This window comes from Gadus chalcogrammus, chromosome 2 (genome assembly GCF_026213295.1).
Source record: "Gadus chalcogrammus isolate NIFS_2021 chromosome 2, NIFS_Gcha_1.0, whole genome shotgun sequence".
Taxonomy (NCBI): Eukaryota; Metazoa; Chordata; class Actinopteri; order Gadiformes; family Gadidae; genus Gadus; species Gadus chalcogrammus.
This window is the reverse complement of record NC_079413.1, coordinates 5674398-5689361: the sequence shown is the minus strand read 5'-3', so window position 1 is coordinate 5689361 and position 14964 is coordinate 5674398. Positions and strand designations below refer to the sequence as shown.

Here is a 14964-nt window from a genome sequence, read left to right as displayed (position 1 = left end):
CCTCGGAGGCTGTGAGCTCTGATATGTTTGGACAGGGCCGTGTTGGGGGGGAAACCAAGCCAACACAGCATCCATCTCTTTGGAATTGACTGTTCTCACACGTATCCATATAATATACACAAGCTCACTCACACACACACACACACACACACACACACACACACACACACACACACACACACACACACACACACACACACACACACACACACAAGCCATGGGGAGAAAGCATTTGGGTTGACTTCCTTTGTCCTGATTTGAACTGCAGTTGCTATCGCCATCTTTAATCAAAGGTCTGAAGCGGGGAAGAGCGGAAAAAAGTAAAGCCCACAAAGAACGGCCATTAGTCGGTTGTTTGTCTTTCTCCAGCGAAGTGACAGGTTGATTTCATTAGGTTTCTGGCTAATCGTCTGGCAAAATATATCATCCTCATCATCATATAATGTAACTCGAGTTTCCAGGGTTCACTGGTTTGTGCCATAGTAAAGAAAAAGAAATTACTGTTATTTATTATAGTTCAGCGAGAGTTGCATGTCTTTGAAATATGGTGGCCCAGAACAATTCGTTGTTAGGCCCTCCTTTTGTCTGTATATTAGCACTAGTTAGACCGCATTGCTACCGTATCATTTACTACATCGTATGGGCATTCCCGTTGTATGTGGTGCTGTGTTTTCCCAGGATGTGTTCATAGAAAAACAACATGGATGGACACAGACAAAGGTTAGCCTCGTCTTGACCTCCACGCCACCGAGCACTGACCCGGTGTGGCAGTCACACAGCGTTAGGGTGAGGTCACGTGACGTAGCGGTGACGCTCACTGACCTGGGCCCTCTGTTGACCTCCTCCAGGTCCGCTTCTCGTCCCAGTCCCTGTTCGAGCACCTGAAGGGCATCCAGCAGGACAGCACCGCCCTGGGCCACTTCGGAGACGCCCTGCTGAAGGTCTTCAAAGACAACCTTCGCCATGACCGGTACGCACGCGCACACGCAAACACAGAGCCATGCATGCACGCAAGCACGCACGCACGTGCACACACACAAATGCACACACACGTATTCACGCGCGCATACAGACACACACACACATACAGAGACACACACACACATACAGAGACACACACACACAGACACAGAGACACACAGACGCGCACACTCACTCACTCATTCACTCTCACACACACAGATGTTGGTGATCGTTCTGCGTCGTCAAAACGCTGTCTAGCAGAGTTGTAGAGCAGTGGGAGGAGCTTGAGTCTGGAGCCGACTCCCCCGGTGCCCCTGTGTTGACGTGTCTGTCTCTCTCCGCAGGGTGTCCATTCCTCTGCTGAAGATGCTCGATATGATACTCTCCAACAACTGCTTTGAAGTCTTCGCCACTCAAGAAGAGTAAGCGTTGCAGAGGGGTGGTTTGACATGCTGTCGTAGTTCAGCCTCGCATCATGCTGCGGTTGTATCCAGGAAGTTCGGACTCGAGGAAACGATCTTGGAATTCTCTTTCTTCATCTCTGCAGCCATCCCTTCTGCGTGGACCTGTTGGCGCTCTGCAAAGAGGAGATCAAGAGGTCCATGAGTATGCAGAAGCTTCCCTCCTGCATCGCTGTGTGAGTCCCGACTCAACCAATCGACCCGATTAAATCGGTTTTGTCTTCTACACGTTTGGGTGTGTGCGTGTGAGGGGGAAGTGTGTTGACATGACTTGGTCGCGGTGGCCCCCTTGCTCCAGGTTCTGTGGGCTGATCCAGTTCCGGGGGCCGGTCCGGAAGTTGGTTCTGTCCCAGCTGCTGGTGCTGCTGGGCCATGGCTTGTTTGCGGTGAGTCTGCCATTTTGGATCAGATCAATCGGGACGCGACTATCACTTCATCACTGTTATTGGTTTTGGAGAAATAATTGAATTCAGTGTTACGGACATTTCTTGTTCAGCTGAATGGTGGCAATTGGGTAAATGAGAAGCTTATAGAGAGAATGGCAAACTGAGACATTTGACTGGTCCGTGTTACAATTTTGTGTTCGTACTGGTGTTCGGCCAGTCTAGGTGAAGGTTGTTGCTCATTGAATCTCCATACCTCCATGCCGCCACCATTCACCTCCATTCCGCAGGTGAGAAAAGAAACAGCCGGCCAGATGTACGAGATGCTGCTGACCTACGACGACGTGGTCGACGCCGAGGTTCTGGACGAGGCCATGACCCTTTTGAGCGACACTAACTGGTCAGTGGTGGACGTGAGCGCTGCGATCGCAGTGTCCCTCGTCTTTTTCCAAGCGTGTTTTCTGTGTGTATGCGCGTGTTCGTCTCTCACGTTGCGTTGCCCGATGTGCGTTCCAGGGAGAATGACCTCGCCACCGTCCGGACGTTCAGGAATCAGCTCTCTGACATGCTGGGGGTACCCCGGCCCCAGCTAGTTGCTAAGGTAACTGTAAGGGATAGCATGCCATAAGTGGATCTGGGCACTGATCAAGCTTGACGCCGTGTGGTGTGAAATGTAATCATTTGAGGTTGAAACGTGTGCGTTCGGTATTTGGTATAAGGTATTCTGATCACTTTGGCTAGTTCTTCCACTTTGCGTGTTTTATTTTCTTTTTACTCTGATTAACTTTGAATCCTCTCTTCCTGTGACAGAGCCCCGCCTAGCAGGCCGGCTGACACCAGCAACCCCTCAGCATGGAACCGTAGGGGAACAACGCAGAGGCACAACGTAGAGGACCGTCGATGAGGGCCGAATTAACCACCATGCTCCGCAGTCCAGAACCACTTAACCATTAGCGCAATATAAATGTTCACCGTTCAAATCCGTTTTAACCGTTCTAATCACAGTTGGAGTGCAAAAAGTAAAGATTGTTGGGCAAAAATAAATAGATGAAAACACCAAGGCATTTTTGTGATGATTATTTATGAAAGGAAGATATCTATTTTTTCTCAAAGTTGAATAATTCTCCTCCCTTATGCTGGTGAACCCAAATGGGACCAGCCATCAAACTGGGCAGTTAGCAGTGAGCAGTCGGAGGAACCCCCCCCCCCAGCTCTCTGGAGCAGTCCCAGGCCAGTTAACAGTTCCCTCGTCCTGTAGCCAGCAAGCAGAACGGGACCGGACAGGGCCGGACAGGGCCGGACAGGGCCGGTGGTGTCACCGTCAGACCGGGCCTTCTCATTAGACTCCCAATAGGAGCGGCATTGTTTCTGCCCGCTCGCTTGTCCCACGCTAACAAAGATGCAGTTGTTTTCTGATTGGACGCCTGGGTTTGGCCGGGGCCGGGGCTTGTTAACCATTCGCCGGCCCGGCAGCCCTGGGGCCTCGGAATCTGGACCCTATTGCATTACATCGGCTGTAATGCGATTAATGATGGAGTTGTATTACTTTTACCATTGAGAAGCAGGGAATTCTGCAGCCGATTCACATGTTTTTTTTTATGTGCCCACGCTTTCAAACGGAAGGGAGTTTGATCATTTCTTTGAGGGCAGTGCATTCTTGCGGCATGAACGGCACATCTGGTCACTCAATGAATATGGGTTTTCATTTTCTCTTTTTTACAGGTGCTTATATATATATATATATATATATATATATATATATAAAAAAAAAAATCATGTATGTCAGTTCAGTGGGCAGAATGTCAACAGAGCTAAGAAAAGGTTAGGCCTGCTGTTTTGAGAAAGGTGAATAATGTTTAATTGTCCTTATTTTTAAGCACAGAGCCGTGTCGGGACAGACACTAAAATATCGTTTCAGTATCGACCCATCCATAATAGACCCGTGTCCTAAATGAAACGAGCCAAAATGATGGCTCCACAACATATGTCCGGTTTGTTTTGCTCCATTAAAACAATATGATTCCGGGTGTTACGGTGGCGTAGTGGTACCATAGTGGCTCTGGCCTTCTTTGCAGTGGTCGCGGGTTCGAGTCCGACCCGTGTACCTTTACTGCAGGTCATTCCCCCCCCCCCTCTCTCTGTCTCCCCATTTCAACTCTGTACTGTCAAATAAGCTTGAAAAAAAAAAAGTGTATATATATATATAAATATAGATATAGATATAGATAGATGATTCCATTTCATCATCGGCTCTCGCCGCCAATATGAATCGAAATCTGTGCTTTGGGCTCTAGTGTCCGGGGGGGGGGGGGGGGGGGCATTGATAATCATATCCATGAATGACCTTGATTAACAATCAACTCAGTGATGGCTTCCTTCACTCGGTCGGTCCCTTAACCAATGACACCAACGTACACCACAGGCCCGGGCTGTTCCCGGAGATGTATAACATCGTCCCTCTTATCAGCAATACAGGACACATGATTTCATTAAATGCTCATAAAATGTCCCCGATTTCATAAACCCCCTGATTATTATTTTGATCAGCACGCGATGAGGTGGTTCACGTCATCGCCCCACTATGGGTGGGTCCAGCCCAGAAGATAGATGGAGGCTTTGGCTATCAATGGCCCATATTGTCTCTAGCGGTGACACCCATGGCTCTGGCTCAGCCAACCCAGCGTCCTCCAGGGCACACACCCACCCTCAGTCAGGCTCCCTGTCTCCTTCCCCCCCCCTCCTTCCAGAGTGCTGTCGGGTTTTATCTCGGGTCGCTCAATATCGTGCCGCCGCCGCCCCATAATTCGACTTTAATTAATTCCCCAGCTAGATGGGAATTCCGGTGTTTGGCCATTGAAAGAAATGGTGTGCCTCCCCTGTGTGTGTGTGTGTGTGTGTGTGTGTGTGTGTGTGTGTGTGTGTGTGTGTGTGTGTGTGTGTGTGTGTGTGTGTGTGTGTGTGTGTGTGTCTCTCCCTCTCTCCCTCGCTCTCTCTCTCTATGTTTCTCGTTCTTTCTCCCTCCATGTCTCTCTCTCTTTCTCTGAGTTTCTTTCTCTGTCTATCTCCCTCTCTCCTTTTATGTCTCTCGTTCTCCCTCCCTCCATGTCTCTCTCTCTGAGATTCTATCTCTCTCTCTCTCTCCCCCTCTCCATCTCTCTCTCTCACTCCATGTCTCTCCCTCTCTCTCTCTCTCACTCTGTCTCTCTCTCACTCTGTCTCTCTCTCAGGAGGATTGATGGTGAAGCGAGCAGCTCTGCTACAGTGCTCAGAGGAAGAGAGGAATGCTAATAATTCTAAAAGGCTTACAGTTGGTCGCCAGTAGCCATGGCGATCGCTCTCTCTCTCTCTCTCCATTTTGTACAATGGTGCCCTTTTAGGAGGGCCAAGAGGGGGGGGGGGGGGGGGGGCTATACTCCCTCATTGACTCACTTTGGTGTGATATTAGGACATAGCCTCCTTGCACTTTCCACTGTTGTACTTATTATGGGATTCAAAGAAAGTTAATTGTCCAGGAAAATGTTTGTTTTTGCCTATTTAGCTGTATACCCTGTCATGGGGTTTGGTTGGAATAAGACTTGGTATAATGGATGGAAACCCAACTGGTGGTTGTGGGCACTGGGTTCACTCTCTTAAATACACTTAAATACACTCTATATACTTAGGAGCAGGTTAGAGCTCCACAATGCTGAGCTGTGTGCAGCATGAATGGCTTTTTATTCATTTGTTGGCAAACTCGGGATACATGAAGTGGAGTCACTCGAACTATGAATTTTTGCAGCGAAATGGTTGAGTTTAACGAGAAGCCATTATTATATATTTTAGGAAACATCCACTACGCTATTCACAGATGTCTTTCGACTCGGAAGACTTCTCTCTGTTCCTCCTGATCCCCAGATTGCGATCAGCATTACAGACGCGTAGATAATCAAGCTCATTTCCTCAGAGCAATCAGCGACTCGACAGAGAAAGCACCAACCCATGTTTACTCTGTTTGCCCTGAAGTTAACCTAGAGTTTGTTTTTTTCTTAAGCTACAAACTAACCATTGTAAAACAGACTCGTAATAACAGGGTAAAAGCACTGTTAAGGCAGTTAAAATGGAAATAAAAAACTTGAGTAGCAACAGAGTACTAAACATTCTGAAAGATATGTTTGCAATTTAATCTACTTTGTAATACAAAGTCCAGTCAAATTCCCGTTCAGTTGAGGATTATTCTCCAGATGACACAGACAGGAAAGCTACTGCAGCTGTAGCTCCCCTTTAGGCTCTAGGAACAAAGTTGGAGGTTTGCCTCCTCTTTGCCCAACAACCTTTTTAGGAAACCGTTTCTTTGATGATTAAGGTATGCTGAGGCTTAAAATGGGCCTGAACTGGGCCTATACTGGGTCTGAACTAGGCCTACACTGGAACTGTTGTCTGTTGTTGAGAGAGCTGATTGTTACCAGGTGGGACTCCTATACTCTGATACTTCCTGTGTTTCCAAGCCACACCTGGCGTTGCTCGTTTGTGTGATTAGCGACAGTAACAGTCCAGGTGCTCGTTCAGCTCGATTTATGGAGTGGAGGTTCACGGGGCAGCGATAAGTGGACCTCCAGCCCGTGTTCCAGTGAACAGAACATTTAGGGCTGAGTCGTTAACCACCGGTCATTGTGTGTTGTTGTTTTTTTGCCCTTTTTCTTCTCAATTGTAGCGTAAGAGTTGCTATGTTTCGCTAAGGCAACAGATAAAAGAAAACAGAAAGGACTGCTGACACAGATCCCAAGTTGAATGGCCTGACCACACGACAACCTGCTAATTACTGACCTCCTTCGGATTGGCCTGAAGTGTGTGTGTGCGCGCGCGCGTGTGTGTGCGCTTTTGTGTGTGTGTGTGTGTGTGTGTGTGTGTGTGTGTGTGTGTGTGTGTGTGTGTGTGTGTGTGTTGCGTGAACTTACTTGACCTGAAGAATCCTTGCAATGCCTCAACCGTCCTAAACATGTTGGTGTTGATTATGTACATAACACGATGTAAAAGCGTAATGTATTTGATGCCTGCCCCTTTGTATGTGCTCAGCCATACTGTGGCTTTCAACTGAAAGAGACAATTTCAAAGGAACATTAAGTCAACAGGATTAAAAGTAACATTCATGACAATAGCCGTGACAAGGACACGCCTTTTCTTTCTCAATGGTGCATAGTGCCCCTACTTTAGTTTGTGACCCCAGATCTGACCAGCAATCAAACCATTGAGCAATAAGCAGTTCAATGAAAGTCAAACTATCCTGTTGTTATATATATATATATATATATATATATTTACAAAAAGATAAATGTAACCAAGATATTGTAAAAAATAAATGGCAGTAGAAATGACCGAATATGATAATTACACGACCGATGGAAATAGCTGAGATATGATAATTACATGATTGGTTAGAAATAGCACCGATGCTATGATTATAAAAAATGACAGCTGATGTGGTGGTACTCCAGGAAGCCACAGCCGTCATATGCATCCAGCAGGCCATAATCAGCAGTACGCCAAACATGTGCCCTGCACTCAGGCAAGTGACCACGTTGTTGTAGGGAATTATATGTCATTTGAACACAGAGGCAGCTGGACCCCTCAGCCCCGTGCAGGTTCCTTGCTAAGCTGTGTTACTTAGAGGAACACAGGTTAATTGGTAGTTGGATTTGTACGTACCAGGTGGACACACACACACGCACACTGAAACAAACGCACACTGACGCGCGCATGCGCCGGTTTTCAATTATTTGGCTAATTGAATAAGTAAAAAGTTAAAAAGTGCCATTTTGCTGACCAACGGTTAGAAATGTACTTAAAGCAATGTACTTGCAATTAGGAACCGTATAAACCTTTGGTTTTGGAATCAACACCCAATGTATACTGTTTTGAAGGTGGACATCGTATTATTTGTACTAAAAGCACTTCTTTTTAGGTCGGCTATGTTTCCCTAGCGAGCATTAGCTGTGTAGTAGTAGTAGTAGTAGTACACAGCACTTCAGGGTTGAAGGTGATTATCTCTCCTTATCATGGCTGTCCTGAACTAATTTCACCATCCTTATCAGCCACAGCATGCCGCACATTCCTCTGCTGTGGTGGTGTCTCTGACCCATACAGGCAGGTCTGGTTGAGGAGGAATGTCTGTATTTATCAGCGTTCCACCGTGTTTGTTTACATTGTGTGTGTGCGTGTGTGTGTGTGTGTGTGTGTGTGTGTGTGTGTGTGTGTGTGTGTGTGTGTGTGTGTGTGTTTGAGTTGTATGTGCCCGTATTTGTATCTGTGTTTGTGTAAGTCGTGCGTTTGTGTCTTGTGTTTGTGATTCATGTGTATGAATTTGTCTCTCGTGTTTTTTTTGTGTCTGTGTTTGTGTTTTTGTGTGTGTCCATAATGCGATTGAATTTGTTTCAAATCAAACACGTTGACGGCTTCACGTCGGAACACTGAAGGACAGATGCTCTGGTCTTATCTGGAATCCAGATCCAAATATCCAAGTCGACAGCCAACTGGTCTATCTGTGTTTAAAAATGACATCACAAATCCTGCCGAGAGCGCCTCAAGGCCTTCTGGGATATATCTTGTTGCTCGGGTATCTGTCCTTCGAGGGCAAGGGGGCGGAGCTTAGACCGATAGACATGATTTAACGGCAGTGTGGGCCCCAAGGTCCTGCTGAAAGATATTCTCTTGTTTTACAGTAGTCTGGGGAGGACTGAAACCAGACTAAAATTAGCCTTGAAGCTTCTCCCTTTTATCCCCTCATGCCTCTCCTTGGCCGTCTCTCCAGTGTACTCAGTAGCCAGCATGAGTTTAAATTCAGAGTTTTCTAAAGACATAACCGTTGTGTCGGTGTGCGTGCTCGTGGGTCTGAGGGTTTGTTCATCGAATCGATCACTAGAGCCTGCGGGTTGTCTGAGCTCGTCTCAAAGGATCTCTATACTGGGCTGTGATCTACACACGACACGTTGTGCATAGTGTGTTTGTGTGTGTGCGTGGCGGGTGCGCGCGTGTGTGTGAGAGAGTGTTTGAGGCATGTGTGCGTGCGAGCGCGAGCACATGTTTCTGTGTGTGTGCTTGTGTGTGTGCGCTTGTGTGTGTGCGTGCATGTGTGTTTGTGCGTGTGTGTGTGTGTGTGTGTGTGTCTGTGTGTGTGTGTGTGTGTGTGTGTGTGTGGAGTCTCCTACGCCCCCAGTGATGCTACAGTGGCTGGCCGGCTCTGTGCTGCGCCGTGCCTGGAGAGTGACTTCATGACGGGGTGGGGGAGGCGGGCCGGAGCTGGGGGGGGGCTGGGGGGGGGGCTCGGACCCCAGGGTCAAGGGCCCGGTGGCTGGCGGATGGCCAGAACGATGAGCTCATCCCTCCGAACGGTCCTCCCAGCTGCTCGTTCCCTCGCGCGGCTTCCACTCGACCCTCTTGGCCCCCTGACCGCCGCCTTCCCGCTCCCGGCTAGCGGGGGCCCCCCCCGGGGGCCCGGGAGCCCTGGGCCCGGCCCGTGGGATGAAGCTATTCTCCAGGAGCCAGCGGCTGACGACTGGCCGCCTGCCGTCTCCTCGGGGCCTGAGGAGCGGCACGGCCCCGGGCCCGTGGCTCCTCGCCCCCCCCCCCCCTCTCGACCCGGAGGAGGGCCCAGTTTGTTCTGGCCGCGTGCCAGCCCGAAGCAAGGGGGGGGCAGAGGTGGGTCAGCTCTCTGGGGTGGTCTTTAAAGCCTCTGTTTGTTTGTGTGTGTTTATGTGTGTGTGTGTGCATGTCTCTGTGTGTGTGTGTGTGTGTGTGTGTGCATGTCTCTGTGTGTGTGTATATATGTGTGTGTGTGTGTGTGTGTGTGTGTGTGTGTGTGTGTGTGTGTGTGTGTGCATGTCTCTCTGTGTTTGTGTGTGTGTGTGTTTGTGTGTGTGTGTGTGCATGTCTCTCTGTCTGTGTGTGTGTGTGTGATTTCCAGTTTATTATGTTTTTATTTAATTCTAGGAGTGCTTTCTTTCTTTAGCCGCCCGACATTCTGCTCTGAGAGAGGAGGGGGGGGGGGGGTATGTGAGGGGGGGGGGGGGGCTGATAGAGGAGAAGGAGAAGATGGAATATGAACGTTAACGACCCCGGTCATGTCTCCACCGAGATAGATGTCTGGGTGGGAGGGGGAGGGGTCTGTGGTCTTTGTTTTAGCAGGAGGGGAGTCGCAAGGAGCCGAGCCAGCTCAAGCAGAACCCCCCCCCCCCCCCCCCCCCCCCTGCCCCCAGTCCGAGGGATCCATCCCCTCTGTCTACCCCCCCCCCCCCCCCCCCCCCCCATCATATCTGTCAGGAATCACTGCCGCATCCCATCCCAGAGTCCCATCCCTGACGCTTCCCAGATCTCGTGGACCATAGAGACACTCAGACGTCCCATGGGGGGTGGAGGGTCCGGGGGGTGGGGGGGGGGTGGGGGGGGTGGAGGTGGTGGAGGCGTTGAGAGAGATGGCTCCGCTGGGCTCTGTCCCTCAACTCCTGTCACTCCCCGACGGGCTCCAGGTCTCCCCCTCACAGCCACACCCCGGGCCTGCTCCCACTCAGTCTGCTCCCAATCTGCGGCCGGCACACGTGTGTGGGGGGGTGTGCGGGTGTGGGTGGGGTGGGGGGAATTGGGGGGGGGGGGGGGGGGGGGGGGGGGGGGGGGGGGGGGGGTTTGTGGGGCAGCCAAGGGTCAGAACCTGAGATGTTTGAGCTCCTTACCTCCATCCCCCCAAACCCCCGTTCTGCAACCTTTTTCTCTCTAGCGATCTGCACCACCTCCTCCTCCTCTCCTTGCTCATTGTCCCCCCCCCCTCCTCCTCCTCCTCCTCCTCCTCCTCCTCCTCCTCCCCTTCTTCATCGTCCCCTCCTCCTCCTGCTCTCTTTGCTAATTGTCATCCCCCCTCCTCCTCCTCCTCCTCCTCCTCCTCCTCCCCTTGCTCAATGTCGTCCCCTCCTCCTCCTCCTCCTCCTCCTCTCCTTGCTCATTGTCGTCCCCTCCTCCTCCTCCTCCTCCTCCTCCTCCTCCTCCTCCTCCTCCTCCTCTCCTTCTTCATTGTCCCCTCCTCCTCCTCCTCCTCCTCCTCCTCCTCCTCCTCCCCTTGCTCATTGTCCCCACCTCCCCCCCCCCCCCCCCCCCACTAACCCTCTGCCTCCACCGCAGCCAACCATTTGGAAGCCATTACGCAGGCAGCCAGTCAGAGCGCGCCGTTAATTAAAAAGCTCTCCAGCGCCGTTCCTGCCCTGCAGATGAATGGCTGTTTTCTTGGGATCAGAAAGCCAAACACTTTGGAGGAGGAGTAGGAGAAGGAGGAGGAGGCGAAGTTGGAGTGCTTCCAGTTAGCAGGGTCCTAGGGGGGTACGGGTCGGACAGAAGTGTTGGTTAAATCCACTGTTTTATTACTCTGATACTGTACCTTTAACCGCTGAGCTGAGTCTTCCATGGCCACGGGGTTGGCGTTGAGAGGGGATGCTGAAGAAAGGCTAGTGTTTTAGGGTACAGGCCTGCGACGGCTCCAGACTTGTGGCTTTGGAGCGCTCCATCAGTATGGAAAGGAGCCGCCACGTGAATGTAGGGCATAGGCTGCTGCACGTCCGGGCCAACTGTGAACCTAAGCACAGTTTGCTAGTAGTGGTGGCTTTGCTGGTGGGACGGTTTTGGCTTAACCCTGCGTTCTGATTGGAGACCGTAATAAAGCGGAGCTATTCAAAGACAAACGCTCCCTTCAAATCAGGTTAGCCATTCGTCACCGAGATCGATGTTAACAATGTTGTTTTTGTTATGAAGCCTGTGGCTGTATTGGATAATTACGCCCCCTCCGGGTAGAGGCCTAATATTCTCATGAATTTGTCTCTCGAGGGCATTTTGGGAGAAACACAATCTGCATCAACGACCACAATTTAAGTGAACTCTTTCCTCAAAACCCTATTTATTCAGTCCAACACAAAAGTCCTGCCAAATATAGTGTAATCAGAAAGCTGCTTTCTCAGAGGAAACACGGGCTATATATATATATATCACTCCACCAGAAACATAATAGAGCATTATGTTCCCTGATGATTCTGAGAAAACACTGTACAGCTCTGTGTGTTATTCGTTCTCAGAGTGGAGCCATACAGCCCTTTGAACGGTTCATCACATAATGCTGGGCTTCACAGATTAGAACCCTGCATGGGTTTGAATCGAAGGAGAGTAAGGCCCAATCCCATTTCTACCCCTTACCCCTTCCCCTTACCCCTTCAAAACAAGGGGGAGGGGTAAGGGGAAGGGGTAAGGGGTAGAAATGGGATTGAGCCCAAGTGAGACCCCACTGGAGTGCGGTATGCTGCCTGTGACCGAGGGGACGCATCATTCTGCCATCTTGACAGTGTGTATTGGCACTTAAAAATAGTACTTAGCACTGTGCAGCCTCCTATCTTTGTTGTTTGCAGGGAATGGGTTAACCTGGCGATTGCATGTGCTTCTCACTTGTTTCAATGTTTCTATATGTATTTACTGTACCGACAGCCATGTATTGTTGCTTCTCTTTCTTCTGACAAATGTACTTAATGTAAGTCACTTTGGATATAAAAGCGTCTGCTAAATGCCCTAAATGTAAATGTGTTGCAGAGAGAGAGAGAGAGAGAGAGAGAGAGAGAGAGAGAGAGAGAGAGAGAGAGAGAGAGAGAGAGAGAGAGAGAGAGAGAGAGAGAGAGAGAGAGAGAGAGAGGCTGGCCCTCACATGACTGATGACACCCCACCCCCCCCCTGGTTTGGATGCGTTTGTTGGTGAATGTGTGCGTGATGACAGCCGCTTCAGCCTACAGATGATGGAGAATCATGAGCTCCAAGAGAACAGGGCCTGTCCTATACACAAGGCCCTGGGTTAGTCATGTTGAAATGCTGTTACCACAGGCATGCACAGTCCGTCGCACGTCCTCGTTAAAGAAAAGGGGGGGGGGGGGGATGGTATGTTTTTTTGCCAATACAAACTTCATGCATGTTAAAATAATCAGGTGATCCAGCTGCTGTTGCTTTTTATTGGAAGAGTGTGTATTGTAATCGGAGAGAAAGACTAAAGTAGGATCTACTTTTTGCTACTTTTCGTTAATGTAATAATGCATCCATTTTTGGGATTGAGTTGTTGTTTCTTTGGAAAAAAATTCACCTTTCAGCCACTCAAAATAACAGGAGATCTCTGATGGTAGTTTTTTTTGTATAAACTAAAATAAACACTCCACAAAGTTTACCGTATGACAGAAGGTTGCAGAGCAGTGTGTGGGCTCCTGTGGTGCTAACCTCAGCATAAACATTCCAACACATCAGTAAATATCGCCGGTGATCTCTTGCCCCTGGCAGACATTTTGCATAAAGACGTAATTAGGGCTTTTCCAGCTATTGACGCGTCTTTGGGTAGAGCTCCAAATGACAGGGCTTCAATCTGTGACTTTCAAGTGGGTCAATTATTCTGCGCTCATCAAAAACAATGTATTTCACTGTAATGTGTTTCTGACGCTATAATTTGTCAATTTCCCCCAGCCCTGCGGCCACTTCACTAGAACTGTGACCGTGTGTTGCCAGACTCGTGTCAGTTGTTCACATGATAAATGTCACACTTACTGCGGGGCTACCAGGCAGGAACACATGGTTCTTATAAACTGCCGTTGTAAGGGGGTTGTAGCCATATCCCTCAACATCCACCTTTAAACAATACTTCTTAAAGACAAGACATCTTTCATTTTTTAAGATATTGGGAAGACTGTTGGTTTGTGTGCCGGGCCAATTTCACATGTGTTTTTTTTTGCATATATATGCACACACTCACACATATACAAATGTTTACAAAATCGAAGCTACATCAAATTGATTTGAGATTTGAAATCTTTGGAAATAAAAGGGGTCGAGGATGCAGTTATTTTTTATCATGATGCACTGATCGTGACACCCCACCCACACCCAGCACTCTCAACCACACACACACACACACACACACACGCACACGCACACACACACACCCAGCACTCTCAACCACACACACACACACACACACACACACACACACACACACACACACACACACACACACACACACCCACACACACGCGCGCCTGCAGCAGGTCTGCCTGGGGGGTCGCGTGGGCCTAATGACAGGCTGCCGCCCTGCCGGAATGGGCCTGGGTTCACACATCCGTTCGGGGGCCGGCGTGGCCCCCTTCAAGACAGGTCTATTTCGGGAGAGCCAGACCGAGGGGGGGGGGGGGGGGTGGTGGTGGTGGTGGTGGTGGGCGGGTTTGGAGTTACACTTCCACATCCATAATGACTTCCATCAGCGGTGTGGTGGCGCGGCGATGTGTACCGAGAGCAGCCTTCTCTCTTGGAGCCTCTCTCTCTTTTCCGTGTGGGTTTCCCGCTCAGCATCAGCGTTCTTATGTTCCAGGGTGGTTGGGGTGGAAGGGGGGACACCGCAACACTGCAGCGCTGGGAGGAGGAGGAGGAGGAGGAGAAGGAACGACAAACGAAGGAGCGGAAAAGAGAAAAAAGGCTTTGAAACCGGTCTTAAAAGGATCTGCGTCACTGATCTGCTTTTTTGACCCTGCGGGATCGGAGGGGGGAGGGGGGGGGGGGGGGGGGGGTGTCCCGCCCAACTTCTAATAAAGAGAGAGAGAGAGTTGGGATAACAGAGAAAGAGAGAGAGTTAGGATGAGAGGAAAAGAGAGAGATTGGGGATGAGAGAGAGAGAGAGAGAGAGAGAGAGAGAGAGAGAGAGAGAGAGAGAGAGAGAGAGTTGGGATGTGTAGATCAGGGACAGCACAGGGCGGCAGAAGATGTGGTCAGGGCGGTCTACCATCGATTGTCATCTTGGAGGAGTCATTCATGCTGTAGGAAGTGCTTTCTGACATGCAGTCTGCAGCACAGAGCGCCCCGCGGCTCACACTGGCTCACTGTTTATCATCTGCTGCTGTGGGACATGACGGGCTGGAAATGAAGTGTTTAGTTCTCTTCTGGTTTGCTTTCTTCTTGTTCCTTTTATGTTTGACTGTTTGTATTTTTGTTTTATTGAAATTGGTGGGCGCTGGTAGGGAGATGGCTAGTAGCTGGAGGTTAGGAGCTGGAGGTTTGGAGCTGGCTGTTGGCTGGAGGTTTGGAGCTGGCTGTTGGCTGGAGGTTCGGAGCTGGCTAGTAGCTGGAGGTTGGGAGCT

At 49.9% G+C, this 14964-nt stretch overlaps 2 protein-coding genes across 2 annotated transcripts in view; both read left to right on the top strand.

Annotated features, from left to right (window-relative positions):
• Positions 1–2890, top strand: part of tbcd (tubulin folding cofactor D) — a 32767-nt gene extending 29877 nt beyond the window's left edge. Inside the window, exons 33-39 of the mRNA XM_056576654.1 lie at positions 849–970; positions 1308–1385; positions 1511–1600; positions 1723–1810; positions 2098–2207; positions 2324–2408; positions 2618–2890. Of these exons, the coding sequence (XP_056432629.1) occupies positions 849–970; positions 1308–1385; positions 1511–1600; positions 1723–1810; positions 2098–2207; positions 2324–2408; positions 2618–2629 (585 nt within the window). The 3' untranslated portion in view covers positions 2630–2890. The remainder of the gene's footprint in view (positions 1–848; positions 971–1307; positions 1386–1510; positions 1601–1722; positions 1811–2097; positions 2208–2323; positions 2409–2617) is intronic.
• Positions 2891–8608: 5718 nt separating this feature from the next.
• Positions 8609–14964, top strand: part of metrnla (meteorin like, glial cell differentiation regulator a) — a 12150-nt gene continuing 5794 nt past the window's right edge. The window contains exons 1-3 of the mRNA XM_056608813.1: positions 8609–8669; positions 9255–9433; positions 10306–10394. Of these exons, the coding sequence (XP_056464788.1) occupies positions 8609–8669; positions 9255–9433; positions 10306–10394 (329 nt within the window). The remainder of the gene's footprint in view (positions 8670–9254; positions 9434–10305; positions 10395–14964) is intronic.